The sequence below is a fragment of the Parambassis ranga genome, chromosome 3 (assembly GCF_900634625.1).
Source record: "Parambassis ranga chromosome 3, fParRan2.1, whole genome shotgun sequence".
NCBI classification, from domain to species: Eukaryota; Metazoa; Chordata; class Actinopteri; family Ambassidae; genus Parambassis; species Parambassis ranga.
Genome location: NC_041024.1, coordinates 16,419,077 through 16,443,932, shown reverse-complemented (window position 1 = coordinate 16,443,932; position 24,856 = coordinate 16,419,077). Strand labels below are relative to the sequence as shown.

The 24,856-nt window shown below is 41.6% G+C and overlaps 1 protein-coding gene across 1 annotated transcript in view; it reads right to left on the bottom strand.

Moving 5' to 3' along the window:
- Positions 1-24,856, bottom strand: part of celf6 (CUGBP Elav-like family member 6) — a 111,477-nt gene that overhangs the window by 5,009 nt on the left and 81,612 nt on the right. The window contains exons 4-11 of the mRNA XM_028401043.1: positions 20,605-20,733; positions 16,664-16,743; positions 8,669-8,812; positions 7,617-7,761; positions 6,077-6,226; positions 5,202-5,264; positions 4,508-4,588; positions 1,673-1,816 (exon numbers count right to left, since the gene is read on the bottom strand). Coding sequence (XP_028256844.1) covers positions 1,673-1,816; positions 4,508-4,588; positions 5,202-5,264; positions 6,077-6,226; positions 7,617-7,761; positions 8,669-8,812; positions 16,664-16,743; positions 20,605-20,733 — 936 coding nt within the window. The remainder of the gene's footprint in view (positions 1-1,672; positions 1,817-4,507; positions 4,589-5,201; positions 5,265-6,076; positions 6,227-7,616; positions 7,762-8,668; positions 8,813-16,663; positions 16,744-20,604; positions 20,734-24,856) is intronic.

Below are 24,856 nucleotides of genomic sequence, written 5' to 3'. Positions count from 1 at the left end.
ACTGTTTTCACCTGTGCAGCAGAGAATGAGGCCACATATACATAGATATTTCTGCTGAAATTTGCAAGTAGCTTTCTGCAATAGAGGCATAGAGGTTTCTAGAAGTATTTATTTATGCAAGATTCTTTTCTAAATTAACGTACTGTATCTGTCAAGATACAGACATAAGATGCTACTGAAAGTTAGTTGCTTTTATAGTTAAAACTGAAAACTGAATTTAAGTATGGACATTCAGACTGTGTGTCTGTAATACAGGTATAAATAACTGACCTGTCCAAATATAAATAAACCACACTGTACAGCGGTTATTTGTTTGTTTGTTTGTTTTTGACTTGTTAGTTTGTATGAAAAGCTGTTTCTGTAGCCATTGCTGTAATGCTGATAACTGGATATTTTTTTTGTCTCTACATTTTGTAGAGTGGGACATCCATCTGCTTTTTTCTTACTCCTTTATGTAGATGTACCAGTACCAGTTAACCATGTGATCAAGGCTAAATGCACACATCTTTAAGATGAAGCATCCAACTTCATAGACGCCTAATAACATATTCCCCTTAATGCACAGCATCTTCTGCCTAATTTGTTAATGTTCTACAAAAGAGCCTGGGGGTTCCTGCTATAAAAAGGAGAGAGACATGATTGAGGAAAAAACTACAAAAAGAATCATGGGTTAGCTGTTTTTCAGCTAAGATCTTAATTACTCGCTGTGAAAAATAAGACGGTGATACTGATGAGGTCGCCGCCCCTTTGTCCTTCCCCCTCGTTGACTGACAGATAGTGATAGTGAGAGGCATATGTTTAGAGAAGAACACACACAGGGAGAAACAGGGAGATTAAACTGAGATGGACAGTGAGAGAGAGAGAGAGAGAGAGAGAGGAAGAGGGAGGGAGGGAGGAAGGAGAAAGCCAGACATGCCACATTGAAGAGAAACTGAGAGATAGTCAATGCTTGGAGTCTCTCTCTCCCCCCTCTCTTTCTGCCTGTCTCCTGGGTGCTGCTGTCCAACTGAATCAACAGCAAGGCCCACACCAGTCTATTATTATCTCTTTAAGCCCATGGATTCCACCTGCACCGCCTCCACCCTGATGAACTGGTATGCTGTGTGGGAGGCAAGAGAAGAGGAGGGGAGGGGTGGCGGGATGCTGCTGGGTTGCCCTGCTGGAGGGTTGTGGGGAGTCTGGGAAAATGTTTTTCTCTAGAGTAAAGAAAACTGGGAATGGCAGAGAAGGTGAGTAAATACTAATAGTCTTAGGAATGGTGTGATAGAGAGGTGGATAAATTAAAGCACAGACAATGGCTACTGTGGGAAGATGTTTGTGTCAGTAGCTCTATAGCAGATTCATAGTGGGTTTAGTCTTTGTGTATTGCAGTTGTTCTGCAATCACCTTCTCTCATTACCCCACTTTCCATAACCAAGCCCTATCGTCTTGTTACGCCTGTGTGATGGACCCAGGGAGCACTGCTCCTCGATCTCCCTCCTCACCCCCCTGTGCAGTGGCATGTAACGCCACTTTTAAAATGTTAATTGCAGCTTGATTAGGACAGACACTGGGAATAAAAGCAAAAGCAAACACTAATTGCAGGGAAGCAACAAGAGGCATGAGAAGATTACCAAACACAGTCACTGTAAGTTTTTTTTATTTTTTTTTTTTATTTTTTTTTTCCACTCACCAAAACATTTGCTCTGATTAGTCGCCCGGTCCACAAAGACTTTGGCAGAGATGACGTTGCCGAAGGGAAGGAACATTTGCATGAGCTCAGCATCTCCAAACTCCTGGGGCAGGTGATAAATAAACAGGTTGCAACCTTCTGGCCCTGATGATGAGACAAAGACAACAGGAGGGTTATGTGGAAGCATAAACAGGAGATGCCCAGTGAGAGTGAGGCTGACCACAATAACATGGGTGGTTAAATAATTTAGTAATGGAAGATCACATATAAGCACTAGACTCCGAATATGTTGCATATTATGTTTGTTTTGTTTTGGAGATTTTTTAGTTGGTTCCTGTTTTTTTTATGATTAAAGGGTCAAACTGTTCTGTTTTGTTGGACCCTGTTTGACATGATTAGTAGAGAGGGAGGGGACACAAAATCATCAGAACTGATACAAAAGGAGGAAATGGTTGAGAGAGGAAGACTGGAATGGTTGTACTGGATAAGCGAAGCACAGAAAAACAGAGAGAGGAGGCAGACCGTGCATTAAGACATAAGGCAAGTTTTTGCCCCAATTACTATGTGACAGTAGGACTGTCTTCCAATCTCTCTCCATCCCTCCACACTCATCCACCCAGCTGCCACATATTGTACAGGCCAATCTGGATAAAGGCAGGAATGAAGTGAGGAGAGACAGAAAGAGTGTAAGAAAGCAAACCATGGACACAGAGAAGGAGAGAGAGAGAGCGAGAGAGAGAGATGTGATGGACTCAGGGACAGTAAGCTTGCAGCTGGCTGCCTGGCTAGCTTTCTCTCCCGTCTCATTGCTCGGGGTGATAGCATGACGAGATGAGACTGGGTCTGGTGAGAAGGCTGATAAGAGGGCTGCAGTGGTGGCTGGCTGTAGTGCTGCTATGCCTTGGCAAGATAGAGGACACACACACAAACGCATTGGTTGACAGACTGGAGATTTTTTTTTTCCCTCTCAACAGTTAAAGGCTGAATCTCAGTTCTGTCTGTTAAGGTGTCTCACATTATGGAGAAGTCTTGCTTTGAAAGGAAGTGGTTTGTTTGAGGCAATGGAATGTCTGCAGCTGGTGCGTGAGGACATTGATAAGTTGTTATTGTGGTGTGCTGCAGACTTTCCTCTTACATAGATACACTTTTTTTTTCTAATGACACGATAACTCCATATGTCTAACACTATAGGTGTTATCTGAAGAGTAAATGATTTTTAATTGGATAGATGTATAATAAATGTATTGCTGATCACACATGAGCCAATGATTCACTGAATGATTAAAGCTCTTCAAACATGTGCAAGGGTTTAACGTCTTACAATGCAAGACAGCCACTGACTAAATATTATAAGTAATTTAATATTTGTCCACCAGGGCAAAATGTGAAGATGCAAATTACAAAATGAGATGAAAGTGCTTGTTGACAAGTGGATGTGGCTGCATTATTTGTACCAGACATGTTAAAAGGATTCATATTTTTCTCACAATGAAACATATTTTATGTGTTAGAGCTTCATTCCATCCATTATACATCAATGTTTGTTTTGGTCTTTCGGGAGTATGAGGGAGTAAACAAACAAACAAACAAAAAAGTCTTTCTGAATCTGGAGAATTACATAATATGAGCCTGAAGACGAGAAGTTACTGTTCTTCTCTGCTCAAGGCTGTATCAGCTGGTGCTGGCAGAACAATCCCAGATCTCTGGAAAAAGTGTTGGAAACCTATAGATGCATTGTAAGTAATTGCTGCGGTATGTATTGCTTTACAACGGCTGCCAACGATCGTCTACCAAATGTAAAAACAAAGGACCCATTTTCTGAAAGAGCAGTGTTGTGTCAGGTTAAAATTATAGTTTGGGTTTTGGAAGGATTTTCTTTGTTGACACACACACACACACACACACAGTCCGATACAATGTATTGTTGAAATTGTTAGCTTTCAGTGGGAGGTTGAGGCTGAGGATGTGTATTCAGGTTTAGATGTCTCTTGTTATATGGCAGGGCTGCAGTCTGTGGCAGTGGACTGAGACAGGCTGGGACAGCAGCCAAAACCCAGGGGAGGCCAGAACTCAGACAGGCCACTGGCTAAACCAAGAATAACTCTCTGTGTGTGTCTGTGTGTGTGTTTGCATTACCATGATGTCTGTAATTTTGCTAATGAGTAAAATGTTCCAATATATCAGAGATGGGGGTCTCTAATGATTATTTTTATACAGTATAAAATCATGTCACTGTGTAAATGTGTGAATAAATATGTTTGCATCTGTATCTATTACACTGTGACCCTAGCGATGCAGCCAAAAAATTCAAACACAAACTTACTTTTCCCTCCAGGGATTGTTAGAAGCACTAAATTTCAAGTCCATACATTGAATATTCATGCCACTCTATGCTGTCTCATGCAATCATATAGATGAATGACTGAGACTGACGAATGGCGTCAAAAGGAGTGATTTACCATCACAGTATATCCTATGCTTTATTACATCTGATGCTGTGGCATAAGAACGAACACTACACGAGGAATGGTAATAAATGATTATGCATGCAGCTAATTAATCTGATGAATATTTATAACCACTTAAACACATTGTAATGGACTGATTAAGCAGTCCAACGCTGCAAGTTTGAATTAGTGCAGTTTTTGAATAATGACAGAGTAACTTTCCATCTCACTGCTAATGTTCTTCTCTTTAAATGGGAAGCCTTTTTCTCACATTTTCCCCAGCCAGCTTTTTCCCTCCCTCGCTAATTCAAAGCAGCACAGCTACATTAGAATGGAACATGGCAATTATCACCTTTTATCTTGGGTGGGCGCGCTTGCTCGCTCTTACCTTCCCTCTGTTGCTGGGGAATGATGGTTGGTTGCTGGGGGAACGCTTGGCTGATTGGCGCATAGGCGGCAGGGTAGGCTGCTGTTGCAAAGGGAGAACCAGAGTGGAATTTTTCACATCTCCATTTTCATATTTGACACAACAAAACTCAAATCATTATTCCATTGTTCATTTGCGTCCTCTAGACATTGCATAAATAAATTGCATTATGACTGGGAGCCTGGGCTCATTTGGCTGGTGGATCACTACACAAAGAGAATGGCAAAAGGGGGAGTGGAGAGCAGTTCAACTAAGCAGGCACACAAAGAAAAGAGAGGGAGACTAACACCATGTTAATGAGAGCTGGTGTCAGGCACAAAGCAGTGCTTATGAGAGGTCTGTGTCATCTCTCATGTCGGAGGCTATGGCAGGTTCAAATCCTCAGGTCTTGGTGTACTTTTGGAATTAAGTTTTTTTTCTAGTTTTTTTCTTCCTTTTTTTTTCTTTTCTTTTTTTTTTTTTTTTTGTCAAGTCAACTGAAATCCGTTGCAATCCTAATGTAAAGTAGCCTAATCTGGGAGGAAATTGGCTGGTCATCTGGGTATCTTGAACTGTCATAGTGTCTACTGATGTGACAAACTGAAAGGGAGAGGGGAAAGGCAAAGGGACAGATGGAGTAAGTGAGAGAGTAGAGGAGGTAGGAGAGACAGATCACCTGCGTAGTGTTGGACGCCAGCATAAGCCTGTTGGAGAGGGTCGGTCACCGTTGGACTCTGTGCTGCAGATACCCGAAAGGAGAGACAGAGAAAGAAAGGACGACAGAGAAGAAAATGAAGAACAAAGAAAGGACAGACAGTGGTCAGGACAGACACAGAGACAAAGAAAGACATTGATAGAATGTTAAAAAGCAAAACAGAAATTGGTTTAGCTGTAGAGAACCATCAGGGGGTAAGATCACACAGGGAGTGGGGAAAAATTTGGGTTGTCATATCTTTCAGTTCTTCAAAATGCCTGTTCGCCCCAGATGTTTGCATCAAATATTAACAGCATGCCAAACAAACCACTTTGTAGTTCATTACAATTGCAGCTGCCTCTGCATAATGCAGAGATGGGGAGTGAGTGTCTGTCAATTCTTCAGGAATCAGTCCCAGACAACATTAAGAAGCTGAGGACAGGCTGAGACACATCAAATTAACCATAATTGACTGATGGATGAACTGATGGATTCATCATGATACTGGGGCTGGCTTCTCAGAAATCTGCCAAAGACGCTGCTGATTGACCCTCAAGCCTCAAATGCTTCAGTTCAAATCAGAAAAAGATGTCATGAGAGTGTGAAGTTAAAATGACTCTTGTCAGCTTTACACTGTATTATGTGATATAATTCAGTTTGTCACAGCTGACATGTTGTACTTGCATTGTGGCAATTAGGTGATGTTCTTATTCAAATCAAGTACAACACTAGAATGATCAAACATTTATAGATTACTCACAGCGCAAGCAGCTACCAGTATCAGGGTCAAAGCAACAGAGTCATGACAGTATGTTACAAATACATGTCATACATGTCTTTATGTAAACTTGTCTCACCTGGGTAAGGATGAATACCGTTGGTGTAGATGGGCTCAGATGTGGGCTGCCCGTTGCTTTGAGGCGGAAGGGCACTGAATCCGTTGACCCCAATAGGGGTAGCTATGCTGGGCACGGCTGTGGCAGAGATGCCTGGGGGTGTGCTGGTGCCTGCAAACAGACATGAAGGCAGTAAGGTACAGGCTTCTCATGCTGCACGCTCAAAATTAGAGCTTTGACAAGAGTATTTTTGTACTGAAATGTAATTTTTCTCACCTGTACTACTGTATTAGAATGAAGCAAAGAAATTATACTTTGGAAGGTGCACTGTTGGCTGCTACAAAAAATTATTCTGAGCTAAATGAAGAGATACTGAAATCAAAGTAACACACTAATGTCTCTTTTACACTTATTGGTAATGGAACAAGTATTACATTTGTAGTGTTTTCGTTTTGTTCAGTCACTCTTGGAATGTGTTTAGGTAGCAAAACAACTTGGTTAGTTTTACTTTTTATAGTCATCGTTTCCACAATCCACCCACAGTACAAGATATGAAAAAAAGGTTTAAAATGTGTTATTAAAGGTTGTGTAGGAGAAGGCAATAGAAGGGGCAAAGGCACATCCACTACCACAATATGGAATTACAAAGCTCCCATTCAGATATAGCAGTAGGGTTGCAAAACAGGGACTGAAATGTAAAATATATTGCATGTAGGAGCCTGCGCTTCTTCTTCTAAGCACCTTTCCTCCCTGCAGTGATATTCGAAGTCTGTCACCTTGTCAATGCCCTTTTGTACTGATGGATTTTTATTATTTTCCTTATCCAGGTGAAGGGCATTTAAGTCATGTAGGATTATGTTTGATAGGCATTACCTGAAAAATGTAGGCCTTGTGGATTACAAATACCATGTACAGCATCAAGCCACTTTATTTAATACATTTGCAATGACCCTGCCTTCAGGCAGCCTGCCTACTTAGTGTCGAGCCATCAAAGCTCCTCATGACAAGGGCCAAAAAGATAGTTCAGACTGGGGTCCAGGATTATCTCACACAAATCTTTGCTCTTATATTGTATAAGCCAAGGACTCTGCATCCAAAGTCATCGGATTGGCTGTGTTCCCAGAAAACACACACTGTCACGGAGACACAGAGGGACAGAGCGACAGAGGAGGGAGGGAAAAAGAATGAAAGAAATAATGTGAGAGAGAGAGCGAGAGATAGAGACTATAATGTTGCTGCCAATGAGTGTAAAGGAATGCTGTACATCTTCTCCCATCATGCCTCAGTCAGTACAAGGCTTTGCTTCCTTCAATTCAACATTGACAGTGTCTGCTTCAACCCAGAAAATGGAGCCTACAGCTTAAAAAATGGAACAAGGGCAAAAGCAGAAAGGCCTTGAATGAATATATTACTACTGCTTCTATAATTCTTGCTAATGATGAAAATGTTCCAGGGCAGCAGTGAAAAATAGAGAGAGACGTCCTGCACTATAGTGTGTGTTTGCACGTGCCCTAGCACTTGCACCTGTGCCTGTTAATGGTGCCTGTGTGTTCGTGTATACCTGAGGACGGTGTCATGGGGGTAGCCACCAGGCCGTTGACATTGAAAGCTGCCATTTGCTGCATTTGCGCGGCAGCGATGGCTGCCATGGGGTTCAGGTAGGACCCTTGTGTTGCTGCCATCAGGGCTGCTTGCTGTTGCATCATCTGCTGTAGGATTAAATAGCAGTGGGAAGAGAGGCAAATGGCGGGAGGGATGGAGGGAAGGACAGAAAAGGAAAAGAGGGTGAAATAGCTGCAGGATCAGAGCATGTTTACTCTCACATCTCTGTTTGCTTGGCCCATGCCTTGTTCTTGAACAGAGCGGTCCGTGTTGCCCTGCAGCTTTGTTTCTCAGCCATTGGAACGCCGCTCCGGCCTTGTGCTCATTATACTGTTACAAGATAAAGGCTATGTGAGGAGATGAGTTTAGCAAGCTGGGAATATATATACAGTGTAAGTAAGAGAGGAAAAAAGGGGCCACAGTGGTAGAATTAGAGGAGAGATGGTGTGTGAGTGGGCGATTCTCACCTGTCAAGGTGAGTTGTTAGCTACTGTGTGAGTGTAAAATCTCACAGACTCCAAACTCAGGCTGTGACTTTCATGTGTGAATATGAAATGGGGGGTGGGGTTGGTTGACAGAGAAAGGGGTAGGGGGTGAATGGGTGTGTGTTCGTGGTAATGAAGTGCACCTCAGTCTATGTATGAAGAAGTATGTGTAAGCAGCTTAAATTCTTAGATCAAGTCAGGAAATGTGGTAATAGAAAGTGAATGCTCACAACAGTATGGTATTATAACAGTGTAGAGCTGCTGAGCATACATGATGAGCAGCTTCCCTGGGCAAATTAAGGGATAAAAAAGACACAATAGACAAGCAGAACCGAATGTTTTGTTGTGCTTCTGTTATTTTGTATCCGTAACAGCCGTTTAATGGTGTGAATCACTTAAGGACCTGTTCACTGGGAGTGCCACATGCCTGGTGGGAGAGAGAGTGAGTTCAAATCTCAAATCACAACAGTTTTTGTTTTCTTTTTTTAAAGCTCACCGTCTCCTCCCCCGCCGGGCTGAGACTTACAGCATGAGAGTAGGCGCCATAGGCCCCAAACTGGATGGTCATGGGACTGAAGATGCCGAGCTGCCCCGCCATCTGGTGCATCCTGCGCAGGGTTCTCTCCTTATCAGTGTCTGCAAATTTGACCACCAGGCTGGACGAGGCACCCTATGGGGAAACATATATTTACAAGGTTAGTCAAATTTAACCGCCATGTTTATGCTAAGTTTTAAAGATAGGGCAGGCTTTTTTTCTCTTGTTTAGGATACTGTCATACTTTTAAGAGAGCAGGGCAACAGATGTTTGTACCCGCCTGGATTACTCTAATCCAGCAGTTTTTTTTTTTTTTTTTTTTGTTACAAATTATACCTGTCACCTCAGATGGTCACCCAGATTGGGAGCTGCTGCTGTTGATAGCTAAAGCTGCCTGTGAACATCAACAAAGCAATGACAGATATGGTTTTAACGACAGCACTGTGGGATGCTCATGTAAGTTTCCCTGTCAGTTGCTCAGGTTAGCATCCTTGTTCTGCAAGTCACAAACATATGATCACAACAAACATGATAAATCGGATTATAACCTAATCAAAGGTAGGACTACTTTGGACACAAAGTTGGTAAATGCATGCATTGCATTTAAATGTTTATTGTGTGCTTGAAAATAGCTTTTATGGAATTTGCACGGTTCCCATGGGGAATGACCCACAGCTTGTTAATGCCTACAATCTGGTGCAACAACCTAAAAACACAATTGTAATTAGCAATGTCTACACAGAAGAGAAATTGTAAAATTATGTTGCTTAATACTTCTTTCAGCTAATGTCCTGTGTATAGACCTAACCTAAACCACAGAATCCAGTAGAATTACATGTGCACCTCTAATGACTGCAGTCATTTAGCTGTCAGTATTAAATGGAAGAGAAGAGTGAGTGATATTTGCTTTTGTGAACTTTCCAACTCCTCTGTATACACTGGGAGTGAACTGTGATCCTAACCAGATCCCACAGGAGTCCCAGTTCCCCATTGGTGCAGCTCCACTGAATACAGTACTGGGTAATTAGGTCTGACAAAAGCCTTCGGCATGTGGAGGGCGAAGTATTGACTAATGGCTCTTCCTTATGGCAGATATAGTTCCGTATTGATGTCCGTGCTCCTGAGTTTGCATCCAATTAAATCATTTGAGAGACAGAGACCAGAGTCAGTTCCTCATGTGACATACAGGCAAGGATAGAGGGAGGAAGAGTGTCTATGTGTGAGTGAGAGACAGAGAGAGGGACGATGAGGAGGCTGCCAGGCAGAGAAAGCAGCCGCAGACATTGTCAAGAGGACCAGGATCCTATTTAATTACAGGCAGTGCATGCTGGGAAAGAGCACGAAGCACCACCAGGACAGAAGGACAGAGACAGCCAGGGGGCACTCAGGATATGATTAGTAAGATCATAAAAGCAAAGACATGGGGAGAAAAGGACTCCATAATCACAACTTGGATTCATCTTTCACAAAATGTCTCATCCTGACAGGGTCAGTACAAATTCAGGCTTTGATTTAAACTTTCATATTTTCTTGCGATGTAGGATTTAAAAATGCGAGAGAACTGCAAGGCATATATAGATACAGAAAAAGAGAAATTTGTGTACAACTGTGTGTTGTGCATGAATGCCTGTGATTCTGTAAAAACACTGAAGTTAAGAGTACTGAGATCATTGTTTTTCTAAGTGATAAAACCAAGGCAACTGGAGTTTCTGAGAAGTAAAGAAACCATTGTTTTAGCACCATATAGGTGCTCTGGGCACATTACTATCCCAAACACAAAGTCACTGAAACAAACAGCCTTACTAAATGTTCCAAATAACTAGCAAGTCGGTGTGTATTCAGCAACTGAACAACCACAGTTTCAGTCTTATAGTGTGGCCTTATACTTCATACTATTTCATAATAATTCTTACAAAAAGTGTGTCCTATTTTAGCAAGTGCTTCATTAAATTTTAAACAGGAACAGCCAAATGATAGCACCACTGGGAGGGAAGTTTGCCAGGGTGGTCTTGTGCTTTTTGCTATGGTTAGCCATGCCTGCTGAAACAAATCTTCTATAATACATAGTATTTATCCTGCCTACACGGTACATTGATTATCGATCCCCTAAAGTCAGTCACCATTTTCCTAAGCCTTATCCTTCCCTAAGCTCAACTTTCCCCTCCAATCAGAATCCTGCAAAAAAAATCCAACAGCTAAAGAGCCAATGCCCTATTCATATAACCCATGTTAAAAATGTCTTACAAACCCTCTATTAACACAACTGAGAGAATGTGTTGGCTGTAGATAACTGTGAGAAACAGGATGGAATGAGGCAAAGCATCAGCATGGACCCCAGGGACAGTGTGTCTCAGATGGGATCCTATCTGAGCCAGCCAGCACCCCACCTCAGGCCAGAGGAGACCCATCTGGTGTTTCTCCCTCGATGCCATTTCAATTAGTTAAATCAATACTCTGACATGGCAGCGTTAACGGCACAGTTTTTCCCTTTTCTAATTTCATTTCATTCCACCTCCTGACCTTTTTCCGTTCTTTCTCAACTTTGTGGGCCAGTTGAAGGGACTGGGCTGTTAGATTTAATGAGGCTGGCACTGAGCAAACATCTTCCTCCAGCGTTGTCGTTCAAGTCTGCCCATAGCACCGGGACCTGGCATTTAGATTACATTCATTTTCTGCCTTGTGTATCTGTGTATTCTTATATTCATTTAATACCTCATGAAGAATGCATTGTGAGCATCGGCAGTGTTAAAGCCTGAGGCTGCCTGCACTCACTGCACCGTGACTCAAGATGAGGCCAGTCTGGCCTGGTCTGGCTTTACCCAGCAGAGTGCTCCGCTGTAGATGACAGCACGAGAGGAGACCCACTCTGCACTGTCTACACAGAATGGTTTTGGCAGCAGGTCTAAAGCACTACAACAGTCTCTGCAGGTGTTGTGAGCACTGCCACTTATGTTAGAGCCAAGCATTTTTTACTTTCATAACATAAAAGCCAAAATATCCCCTAAAAAATAATGGAAAAAAAAAGAATGAATTTTGCATCATCCTCATCCCTGAACAGGAGACTTTCATATCCTCACAACTCAAGCAGACTGCGCCCAAGGTCTAATCAGAAAAGCAGATTTCAGAATGTGATCCCACTCATGGATCAAGAGTTTCTATCCACATAAAGGAATGGTAGTATGTGGCCAGGTAATGAAGGAACAGGTGGTGGCAAACAACAAGCGCTGGATGCAAAGCAGCTACTCCTCACTGGCTGCAGAAAATCACAAGCTGACAAACAAACAGAATAATAACCTCCACCAGCATGACTCCCATACCTGGAGAGAAAATGAATTCGCGGAATTTGATAAGGGCCAACAGGGAGCCTTCACTTTTGACAGGTACAACTAAGGAATTTGTCACAGGTTCAAAAACTAATCTAATTTCTTGAACAACACACTTGACTTGTGAAAATCTTCCATATTGGATTTTGTATAGACCATAAATGTGTAGATGGGAAAACACACAACAATAATTGAGGGATTAGAAGTAGAACGAGTGAAATGGCATAATGCTTTTATCTCTGCATTATTGTGATACAAAGACACTGGTGTCAAGTGTGTACAGGTAAGCAGACACTCCTCTACAGCAGCTTACAACAATGCAATATTACAACATACTCAGTGAAGGGAGAATTTCAAAAAGCGTAATGATCCACAAACATTCTGTCTCTGCTCAACTCATTGCAACGACTTTTAAATAACAAGTGAAACTTCCAGACTCGTCTCAGACTTTAAAAAATGCTACATTTTCCAATTTGGAATCTGTAAAAATTGAATGCATCATAACACCATTCAACAGCATCAGTAATTGGATGAACCCCCTGTGGGCCACAGATTCTACTCTCAGAAACTTGCTGCATCTTTGCTAGCTTCACAGGAGGGCTGTTTCTCATTAGCAGTGTATAACGCTGTCTTGGTCTGGTCTTGCTTCCTATCACTTATGGCAGCATCTGCTGAACACATTCCATCATTCCAGTCAATGCATAAATACTGTCATCTAAGGTATTGCTGTACTGTATTGTCCACAAATAACAGCTTTAACTGTGAGGAGCGCAAAACCTACAAATCTCTATATGTCGAAGCTCCATATTCTGTTTCATGGATCGTGTGCTCCAGTGACAGTGTTCTCTGGCTTGTTCTTATCGCTCATTAATCCAGAACTATAGTATCACACACATTCATGTTGCTGCCAACACCAGCAAGCTCCACAGGTCCTGTCAGCCACGCTGTGACACCAAACATGACAATGTCTGCAATTTGCTGGGTGTTGTTTGCCTGCCTCTGGCTTTGCCATTTGAAGTTTTGCCACCTGTGCCTCAGCAGCCCTACAGTAATCCAACAGATGAACCAGTGAGAGTACCTGTTCTCTACTCGATCACATTTTAAGTTAATTTTGGAGCACCTGCAATTCTCAATAAACATCAATTAAATCTATGACCTGATCTATCAGCACACGGCCTTTAGCGACATCTCTTGCCCTTAAGCTTCATTAATGCCTTTCATTTTGGGCCAGTGTATTTTGGTGCAGGTATTATTTATGGCTCATGTGTGTGTGCCAGGTAACACAGATGCTGTAGAGTGAACATTAAGGGGGGGAGGTAGACAGAGTGAGAGACAACTCTTTGTTCAAGGTTCATCCAGACCTCACAGCTGGCAGCAGGCAGTGAGCGGAGCAGCCCACTCTCTGAATCCTGCCTCCTGTTAGTCTGTTGTTGACGACATGTGGCAGTGATATTATCCAAATTAACTGCATCCCCCATCGGTACCAAAGCCTTAGTTGGATACTAATGGCCACCTTGCCTATTAATCTGAGAGGAAGTTGGATTTGAGGAGAGGGGATAACAGGTGCAGGGATAGAGGGAAAGAGATATGGATATTATAGATTATTAATGAACTTTTGGATGTCTCTTGATCTGCCCCAGGTCTGTTTGGGGCTCCATATGTTGCCTTGGACAGTTCATCTGCAGCAGACCTCGGGTGGCTCAGTGGCCTTACCTAATGCTGTGCCTAGGCTGCAAGACAAGGCAACATACATTAACTGCAAAAATACAGTCAGCATGAGCCAAATATCCTGCGCAAGAAAGCAAAACAGTCTCTCAGGACTCGATTATGCAAATCTTTTGGATATAAACATATTCTATTGATTGAGTAAACAAGACATTTTGAAGAGAAGATAAATATTTTGATTATGATCACATTTCAGTAAGAGGCATGTTGTAATTGTACATGATCAGTGGACAGCAAAGTTATCCTCTGGCTCGTCGCCCACACTTATTAAATTTTGACCTCTGTGGTTTACATGCCAAAAAGTTTGGTGTCTGCTGTACACAACAACCAGCCACACACAAAGTTAAACTGACTCTACCACTTATTTCCCTCCCTCACTACTTCAATGTAATGCAAAATGAGGCGGCATCAAAAAGATGTGTAAATTACATCTGGCTTCCAGGACACTATCTGGCTGCCAGGAAGCATCCGTAAATATTTATTGCAGAACATCAGTGAAGTGTGTGAAGGTGTGGATGTCTGCCAGAAAGAGTGTGTGCTCATGTGTGTGTCCAGCTGTGTAGCAGACACACACATACACACAGCACTGGCAGGGAGATGCTTTGGAATTTATCATCTCTTCTCCTTAAGCGTTTTCAGTGGCCTTGTTCAGGCTCAACAGAAGTGTATCCAATTCATAATGAAGTGCTGCTTGACAAAAGTTGCAGGTTTGGTGGCCTCATTCTTTAGCTACAAAAACCAACACAACACCAACTAATGCTATTTCATGCCTCTTACAACTGCTGTACATGTGTATCAAACAGGACCAACTGGACCATTAGCTAATATTCCACACCTCTCTGCAACCAAAATATTGATCCATCCGAGTTTTCTGCTGCTTTAATATGCTGTATATTAGTAATTCTGTGTGATGGTCAGTGTGTGTCTGCACCACAGCCATGGAATTAAACGCAGGTGTTTGTTCTGTGTCTCTGAAATGTGAGTGATTCTTAAGCAAACTGACTCACAACAGGACTGTGCAGCAATATTGATAGTACACCATCATTCCACAACACATCAAGATAAATACCATCCAGTCTTTGATTAAATAAATGTACACAAGAAAGTTAATGAGGGGCTGATAAACTACAAGCGTTCTAGAGTATTTTAAAGGACTTGATGCTGACATATCAGGAAGTGGTAAAGGACAGCTTAATTATCTGACCTCATTTTGAAGATCCATCATAACTCTTTTCTATAATATTGACTTACTTGTTAACCTCCCTTCTAGTCTTTGTAATGCAGCTTCCTATGATAAGATTTTTAAGTGCTCTAAATATTGAATATTCTTTAACAAAAACATCCTGACCCAGGCCAAACTGTAATCATTATTGGCAACATAAGGTTACTGGTGATAGCACACATTTGTATGTTGATGTAATTAAATTTGAAAACCACAGATATACTTGCTTTGTAGATTTTATACAACATTAGTTATGTAGTTGTCTAACATATTGCCTACATGTGGTACTGAAGGGTATTTCCCACTATGTTTCCATTCATTCTCTGAACTCTCTATATGAAATTCTAAACACAAGTGTAGGCATCCTTTAAACTTCTCTTGAAAAAACTTCCCACCTTTTACATCTCTATTACACCTTGTACTTTGCCACTGTTCAGATACAGCCTCTAAAGCCTTTAATGTAAACTAAGCTTCCTAATTATATATTAAATAAAGACTATTTTCCCATTTAGAAAAAAAATATAGTTTAGTAAGGTCATCTGTGTATTGAGTTGCTGTCAGTTTATTATAATTGCAGCATTGACCCCTTTAATTTCCTTTGATGGTTGTTTCATTTAACTTTATTTGGGTTTCTTAACAGACATTGGTAGATTAGGAGAAATATTTTGTTTCTTTTAGACGTGTAATAAGTAACTTTTAGCATGTTACTATAGTAACAAGATAAGCCACAGGCTTTTGTTGAGTTGTTTAACTCTCTTTTTCTCTATTAGCAGAATAATAATAAATGCCGTTGTTATGATTAAAACTGATATATATGTGTTTAACATATCAACGTGTCACTGCACAAAGTGCATTTTTAGAACAAATTATACAAGTATAGTTAGATACCATACAATTCTTATATATTCAGAGTTCCTCATTTTTCTATTTCCATCATTCAACCTGTGCCTCTGTGTCAATTTCGACTTTAATAAATAACATATTATACAGTACTGCACATGCTATATGCAGTATGTTCAGAGCACAGTAATCATATCTTTATAAGCCTGTGAATGTAAACACTCTGTATCTGTCGGCTGAAAAGGGAGTTTGAATAGCAGGAGAAGGAAATGGATATTGAGTGAAAAGATAGAGATACAGAGTATGCAGCTGTGCACTTTTAAGGTAGCAGATGCTGACTGTGGGAATCATTTGTGTGAGATGGCACATAGTGAGAATGTATGTGGGTTTGGACTGCTGTGGTTTAAAAAGAGTCATCTTGGTGACTGTAAATATATAAATATATTCTGATGTTCTGGTGTATGTGTTTGTCCTGAATGTATGAGATTGTTTCCTAATACATAAAAACTACAAAGACCTTCGGTATTGAATTTCAAAAAGAGGCATGCAAGCTGCAGAGGGAGTATGCAAGGGGAGAAGAAAACATTAAAGCAAGACTTGGTCAGTGTCTGTCTCAAAATAAAAAATCCACCCGTCTTTGTTGAAAACTTTAAACCAGCGTACCTCAAACATTATTTTATATATATATAAAACTCTGACCCCAGGCAAAAGAACTGCCATAAATAAAACAACTACAACACAACAAGTGACATCACATCTTTGGAAAACTCTTAAATGGCCCACATCAAATTTAAAAACAACTGTAACTGCATTAAATAAAGATGAAACAATTAAGTCAGTTGTTATGACAGCACTTGTTGTGAACGTGTTACTTACAGGCATAGTCTGTCCACCATGCAAGCTGTTGATGGCGGCCTGCGCTTCTGCGTGGCTGGAGAACTTGACAAAGGCACAGCCTGTATAAACACAGAGAGAGAGAGAGAGAGAGAGAGAGAGAGGGGCACAGGATCAGTGAGGTGGTCCTGAATATTGTTGGGGGAAAACAGCATTCTTTAACACTGGTTTCATGTTATCTGGTTTGTAAATATATTCTGCTGTTTGTGTGTTTGAATGCATAACTCTGAATAAATCAGTCTAATTGTAGTGAAGGCATTAGCTGCTTGGAACATCCTGTCCTTTGCCCATTTCTAATTTGACTCCCTCCATTTTTGAGCATGGAGCCAAGGCATTTACTACCCTGACTTGTTTGTGATTATTAATCTGTTTAATATTTACACATTGTGATTTGTGTGCAGTCACTCATAAAAGAGATTATGATGACAAAGGCATGGTATTATAATCTGCCTATCTAACCAAATCTTTGCTCGCATATCATTTTAGATAGAGGGTAGTGGGTGGGGGCTTTGCTCAAGGGGCATTCAAATCATCTTAAATCTGTTGTGCTAACTCACAAAAGCAAAAATATAAAAAAATCTGGCCAGAAAACAAGGGAACAGATGAGCATTATTATGGAACCTCACTGCAAAAACAATTCAAATGTATTAAAAAAATTCAAATTGATAAATATGCACAATATGAGCTTTCTACATCTATGTGTAGGTGAGGACAGCCACTAACATAATATAACATAAAAAGAAATCTAGTGACCTGAAATGCTGTGGACCTGAAATGTGGTAATTTCCAAAACCCATTAAATTAAACAAGAGCTATTTCTCTAAGCTTTATGGTCATCATAGACCGCACAGGGTGTTCTGTTATGTCCTATTCTTATCTGTGCCTTCAGGTAGCTCATGTGTTAAGTCAAGAGATACCTAATTAACAAACTCGTGGATTAATTCTGCCCACTATCCATTAATTGACGAGCAGCAGTGTCTTAGAACCAGACAGAATAGGTTGAGTCAATGTGAACTGCTGATATGTATTAAAATGGTTGCACATATTCTCAGTCTACATGACCGAAGGAGTTGTGATTATTCATTTAAACTACAAACACTGATAGGAGGGCTCAGGAGATATTCCGTGTCTGGCAGCAGCCCATTCACTTTTGTCTCAGGAGTCAGCTTAGCTTGCCCCAACAAACACATTAATAATTTCCTGGCAAAATCAAAAGGAACTGAGCGACATGCAATAGGTGTGCAATCAATGGAGGAATGGAGGACAATTTCCACCTTTACCCAAACCTTTGGATCCACATTGAAGCCACGTGATAAGCGATAAGCATTTGCAAATGTTGTGCATGGAAATGTGGTAAGTGGTAAAGGCCATGTGTTTTCTGTACTGTCAGAGTCCTCAAAGCTGTACAGATCTACAGAGGCAAACAGATAAGTCAAAGAAGCCTTTGATTCTGTCAAAGCACTCTTGCACCCTTTTACTTCACTTGAACGCCCCTCCGGGTAGAGGCAGGAAAGGTCTTCATTTGTCCAAGTGAAATATATCAGCCCACTGTGTACCATTTGACTGCAGCTTTGTCTTTGAAGGAACAAACACATTTAACCTTTGTGGCTGAAATTGTGAGGAGACATTTGTTCCTGCAAAAGCTTAATGATTTTGGAAGGCGAGGTATCTTAATGTTGTTCCCTTTTACAAGATGTCCAATATGGTGCCAGGTCACCCAGCACCCAGGTGTCCCAGTCACCTTAGCACAGGCATTGCAAAACACACTGTAACTACAGGGCTTGTGATACACCATCAGTGGAAACGGCGTGTAGTGTACTGTATACAGCATTAACAAATTCCTCATCAAAGACTGTAGCCATGCTTTTGCTGACCTAAAAAAGTTAAGGGATGCAGAGCACAACATCTCAAAAGAATTGGAAGTGCTACTGCTTCATAAATTATAGTGCACATTTGAGGTTTTGAATGTGATGGCTCCGAAAGTTGGGGAAAAAAGGAAAAAGAGAGATTGTATTGCTTTCAAGCAAGAGGATCTGCACTGCCTTTTGAATTCCCGGGGTAATAATATGTATGCATGAATTCCATCCCTCTGGATGGGTGACATTTATAACACAACTTAATTATAGACCTAAAAGCCATCTCTCTATTATTCCTGACAATTCGAGGCTCTATTCAACTCTGGCAGCAAGTGTTGCACTTTGAAAGTACTTTGAGGAGCAGCGCCATAGAGAGATGGATGTTAAACTTCTCGGCCTTTTTATTGGGTGAAGAGGGGTGCTGAAAAGCCTCTGAGTAGCATAAATTTACATCAACAGGGGACAAAGCCTCTACCATGGAACAGATAGCACTGTCAATTTCAAGGTCTGTCTCATTCAAATTACGGAAACCTCATCCTGAGCGAGGCGGCTGGAAAAATAAATTGCCGTAACATCCCGTAATGATTGCGTGGGACTGTTGCACAGTGAGTGATAGGACCAGATACCTATACATGTATGAGACCTTGGCCTTGTACTGGAATTCATAGTTAACATTACTCTACAGTTTTCCTATTTCATAGCAGTGGAACCTAGAACTGATCGAATCAGTGATAATAGAGACAAATAGTAAAGCAGGAACGTATGGCATGTGAAGAGAGAGAGAAAAGAGAAAGAGTTGAGGTGTGGGGTGAGGGAGTGTGAAAAGGAGTGAAAGCACGAATGAGGGAGAAAACTAGCTCCTGTCTGACACACCAGCACAGGCCTTATTTCATTTTATGTGCTGTCAGTCAGCTTGAAGCATCTGAGCAGACAGGAAGAGAGGGAGCCGGATAGGAAGGAGAGAGACAGCAAAAAAGGAAAGAAGCTAGAGAGAAAGAAAGGTTGTGGGCCGGTGGGGCGACAGAGCAATAGACCCCGGATTAACAGTGAGAAGAACAGATGTAGACACAGATAGGTGTGTGGTTCAGTACAGCCAGGCTTTCTCTTTGATATACTCAGAGGGCTTTGCAAGATTGCACATTATCAACCCCTCCTTTACCTTCCCACAGATCTCTTTCACACATTCTGAAGCTTCATATGGAAGAATAAATCATAGTCAACAGAGAGAAAAGAAGGTAGAGTCACATCACCGGCATTATCGCCCCAAATGTGGCTCTGAGACAGAAACCCATCAAAAGAGTCTTCCACGTAAACTCAGAACAATCCCACCTGCATGCCCCCCCCTTTTTTTAGCTATCTTTAATTTAACCACGCTCTACTAACCAAATAGCACATAACCCACAGACAAGAATGCATAAGCTGGTCATGAATGCAGCCAAATCTGCCGCACAGTGAGTGACAGCAGCAAAAACCCAGAGCGTAGATGCTTTATTTACAGGAGGACATTATCGTCCAATGGTGTCTCTGGGGAGGGATGATGGGAATATGGGAAACAAACATGATTACACCCCTCCACTTTTTAGATAACAGGAAGAGGAGCAGGAGGAGGAGAGGGGTACACAAAAAAGACGAGGTGTTGTGTGATGTAGTTGTTGAGTACAAACTCAGGGTGAGAGGAGTTGCCGTGATGAAGAGACAACACAAGAAGAAGTTCAGCAGAGACAGAAAAAGAGGAGAGAAGTGAAAGATAGAGTGAGAATGAAAAAAAGCAAATACAGAAAGTAGTGAGAAAAAGAAAGTGGGAGAAAGGAAGTGTCAGAGCACGTGGCAATGAGGTATGATAGAAACACATGCACGACACATAAGAAGCAATGAAAAAAACGCAACAGCTGAAGGGAGGAGGATGAGTTAGTAGATCAGAGACAATGTCAATGAGTGCAAGGCACGAAAAGCATGGTTCTGAAAATGTAAAAAGAACCAGTACCACATAGAAAGGCAGACGGATTAAGAGGGACAGACAGGGTAAAGAAAAGGAAAAAACAGAGTGGGAGGTGTGTGGGCTCTGACCCTTACTGGCCCCATCAGGCCCTCGCAGGACGGTGCACTCCTCGATCTGGCCGAAGGTCTCAAACAGCCGCCGGACATCGTCCTCACTCTGCTGCTTGCCAAGCATCCCCACAAACAGCTTCCTGTCTTCTGAATAGGAATAGAGGAAGGGGGGAGAAAGAGAGAGAAAAGAAGAGTGGGAGAAAGGAGAAAACAGAGAAATGCTACAGCTGATGGCACCATTCTGCAGAGCTGAGAAGAACTTGTGCAACTCAAACCCCCCCTTTTATCAGCGGTCTGCTGCTGCTGTTATTATTGTTGATCGCACTGTTGTGTGGTGTGCCACCCCGCCCTGGTATGAGTGAGATATATTCCTGTATCCAGTGAGCTATTCAAGTCTGCCAGGATAACGTTTGATACAGATGATGTTTTGAGCGCTGTGGGTTTCAGGTAAAGGTAGAAAGAGAGCAAGAATATTTCGCTCAAGTAGACAAACTGTTAGATTGTTTGGTTGCTTAACTCACAAAGTTGAAAGGGAACACGGAGCAGGATCATGTTGTGACATTTTTTTCATCACCAAAGCAGTAGAGCTTATAATAAAAAAGAGCAAGCTCCATGTCATTGGAGGGCAGTAAATACAGGATAATGTTCATGTTGTTTACCTTTGTTCACCTTTGTTTAGGTTTAAGAAACCAGAGTACTAGTTTGGGTTTAAGAAAAGAAAATCACACATTATCTACACATCACAGCAACTGTCAAATGCCAGCATGTACATCTTTACACACATGCAAGGGGGTACTGTTCTCTTAAAAATGTATGAAAACGTACATTCATACTAGCCATAATTTTGGCACTGACACCCACCATTGGCAGTTTATTATGAGCCAAAGGTTTGCAGATATGTCATTTTTTAACTCTATTTGCTGCATAAAAATTCACATAACGCAAGACACAACTTTTGTAAATCTATAAGTGGGGAATGATTATGAGTGATTGGCTAAGTACATGTTATAAAGTGAGTACAGTCAAAATGTTTAGTGGAATTCATTATCTTAAAGGATGCCGAACACTGACTTTACCCATTTTTCTACTCAACTCAAGTAAAACATTTGGAATTGCTCCTCATTAAGTTTGAATGGTAACTCCATCTATTCCAGTCTCCCAGTTCCAATGTCCTAGTTGTGTCCTGAGCTCCAGAAGGGGGCATTCACACTCAGATGTATGGGCTCTATAGCCTACCACTACATTTTGGCCAGTCATAAAGCCAGATTTTTCTAATTAATCTTCCCACTGCACTGGCATTAGACAGAGCATTCATCTTCTTTACATCTTTTACATTATGCATCCTCTATTCCACTGTGTTGTGGAATGAAATGGCTACTAGCAAGAACCTATCGCCAGAACTGATGGAAAGTGGCAGGAAGAGGAAGAAGAGTTTATTGGAAATGACACTGTTGATCTTCAGTGTGAGTCATTTGACTGGTAGGGAGCGGGCGAGGAGTGGGTAGGAGCGGAGGGCGAGAGCATCACCTGGGCCTCGACAGATGTGACGCCTCCTGTACCTGCCAGGCCCCATTAGACGCAGCTGTTCTAAAAATAAAGCACCAGGGCTTCCTTTTTGCAGTGGGGAAATCGGATCCTGTTCTGTTCCTGTAAAGTTCAAATGAGACACGTGCCTGCTACCCGCTTGGCCACACAAATGAGCACCTGCATAATCAATAAGGCCACGCTGCCTAGTCTCTACTGCTAGTGTTGTAGCTATGGTGTCAGTCCATGTTCGTGTTGTCACGCCTCACACAGCAGGGTTTCTAAAACCCACCAGCTGAGTCTGATGCTCATTACTGGTACTCTGCTGTTGGAGTTCCAGGGCTAGAAGAGAGCAAGAATCCTAAGTTGATTAGCACACGTACATAAAGGCTTGACAAAGACTGAGCGAGTGATGACTGCATGGATACTGGGCACTAGTGGAGATAATGCGTAGCTCTAGGGTGGTTCCTGAACAGGTGGTCAAAAGGAATAAGTCTGACCCCTTGCTTGTGACACCAAGGTGAAGTGATGCAACAGCTTATCTGCACCACATGTGACTTTGTCCCTCAATCGTTCAGGGTTTTTACTGAGGTGTCAGTGTTGCAACTTAAATGGGTAGAGTACAGTTTTACAGGCCTCCTGCAGTGTGTTAATGTTTTGGGACAAAAGTCTCATCTGGGTCCTGGCCTGAGGAGATCTAATGGCGGCTTTACAAGGCTAATTAACAAGCCATGAGCGAGGTAATGAACTTTCCAAATGTGCTGGCAAACGCAAAAATAAATTACACCCCAGTGAAGGCATTAAAGGAAGTGTGAGTGTACTTCTGAGCCTTCCTTTGGGAGAGCCACTGTGAGAAAATGAATTTGGAGCTGCTATCTTTTCATTGCCTGACCTAAGAGTGTCTCAGTCGGCCCACTGCATGCCCTGGCCAGTGTATAGATTGCTATTAATTAGTCCACTTTGCACCTGTCTCCAAAGCAGCTCTTATTGGATTTTGCAAGTTCCCACTCATCTCCTATGGCCACTCACAAGCTTTAAATTGGCATTTTATGAATATGAATAAATATTCTGTACTGCACCCTCCACACAAAGAAACGATTCCCTAACTCCAAACAACTCCAGTGAGTTATCCATTAAAAGTGGGGAGCAGAAGCAAAAGAAAAAAAAAATACTCTTCTCAAGTGCAGTATCGTATTTGCATTAAGAGGGGTGAGGACATTCCTATAGAACTGACTGATGATACAGAAGTATGACAAAACTCACTGAATGACTATTTGACCTCTTTGTACTTATCTTTCATTGAGAGGGGCTCATCTTATCCTTCTAACAGAGCTGCGCCACACAGCTGGAGAACATTTGAGCTCTACAGCACTTCTGTGCTCTACTCTGAAGAGACCTTTCTAATCTGCTCTTTAAACATTGCCACTACTTTAAAAAAATAATGTGTGTGCATGTGTGTAGTTGAGAAACCCAAGTATATCATTTTACAGTATTGGTGCCTAATGTCTCAAAGAAGTAAATGGCATATTAAAATATATTTCAATTCTTGACTAGATGCATTCATATTCTCTATAAACAGTGCAGAACAGAGAGCAGTGATGTTTCAGGCCCCAGCCAGTACACACATGCTTCCTCTCACACATGCTGTCATCTACACATCTTTTTTTCTCATTCCCCTCAGTGCTTCATCTTCAGCCTGAAGGTGGGAGCAATTGTGTGGAAAATGGTTCCATGTCAGTCTCAAGCAATGCCCAAACTGAGGTGGCATGTGGACAGCCCTGTTTTATGAATGCAAATAAAAAAGGAGATCAAAAAAGTTATCAAAACACTACTGACATCTGACAATTGCTTGTCTCAGGAACCCTTTTCATTTCAGCGCCCGGTATATTAAAAATTAATGGATTTTGCACAGACGCCATATGCTGTCAAGATTGATGCTTCTCTCACTGGAATAAAGTGCTACTTGTGTTGTAGGTTGCAGTATATGCATATAGATTGTGCGTTTCTTTTCCTCTCCTCTCCTCTTGTCTCTGTTGCTCTCTGCATGTCTGCCTCTTTACCCTACATTTTATTCCTCATCCTTTTCTGTCTCTTCAGGCAAAGAATCAGTTGCTGTGAAGTCTACTTTTCAAAAGTTTCTGCTTTTGTTTGCCAATAATGGGAATATTTTCTTTAAAGAATTATTCTGCTACTCCTGTGTCTTGGTAAATATTTCTTTTTTTTTGTTCTTTCATGGTTCTATCACTTATTGCCCGCTGGCTGTATAGTCTGGGAAGCTTGGTAGTAGTAAGTGTTCAGAAAGCATGGACAGCTGCATTCAACGATAAAAGATGCATGCTAGTCTGTTGGGTGCATTTCAAATGCAGAGTAATGTTCCAGGCAGCACAACAAAGAAGTTGTGCTTCTTATGGACTCATTAGAAAAGCCTGATGCCGGTACCCGGCTGCCTGGGAGGCCCACTACCAGACACACTCACATGTGTAGGCGTACAGACTGGGTGCTCAAAACGTTGGGACCTGCTGCTTAATACTGAGTTAGACTTTAGGTTTTAATTATCTAGTGTATTTCAAAATGTTTTATTTGCTTCCAGAATGAGCTGCTCAGATAATGAGAATTTAATTTTACATTTCATGAAGGAAAAAAAGTCCCCATGTAAGGAATAGTGCCATGGTTAGTGAATAATAAGGCAAGACTAAATCTTTTTTTAACTGTCATCCCTATATGGAAAGCTTTATTTTAAAAATTA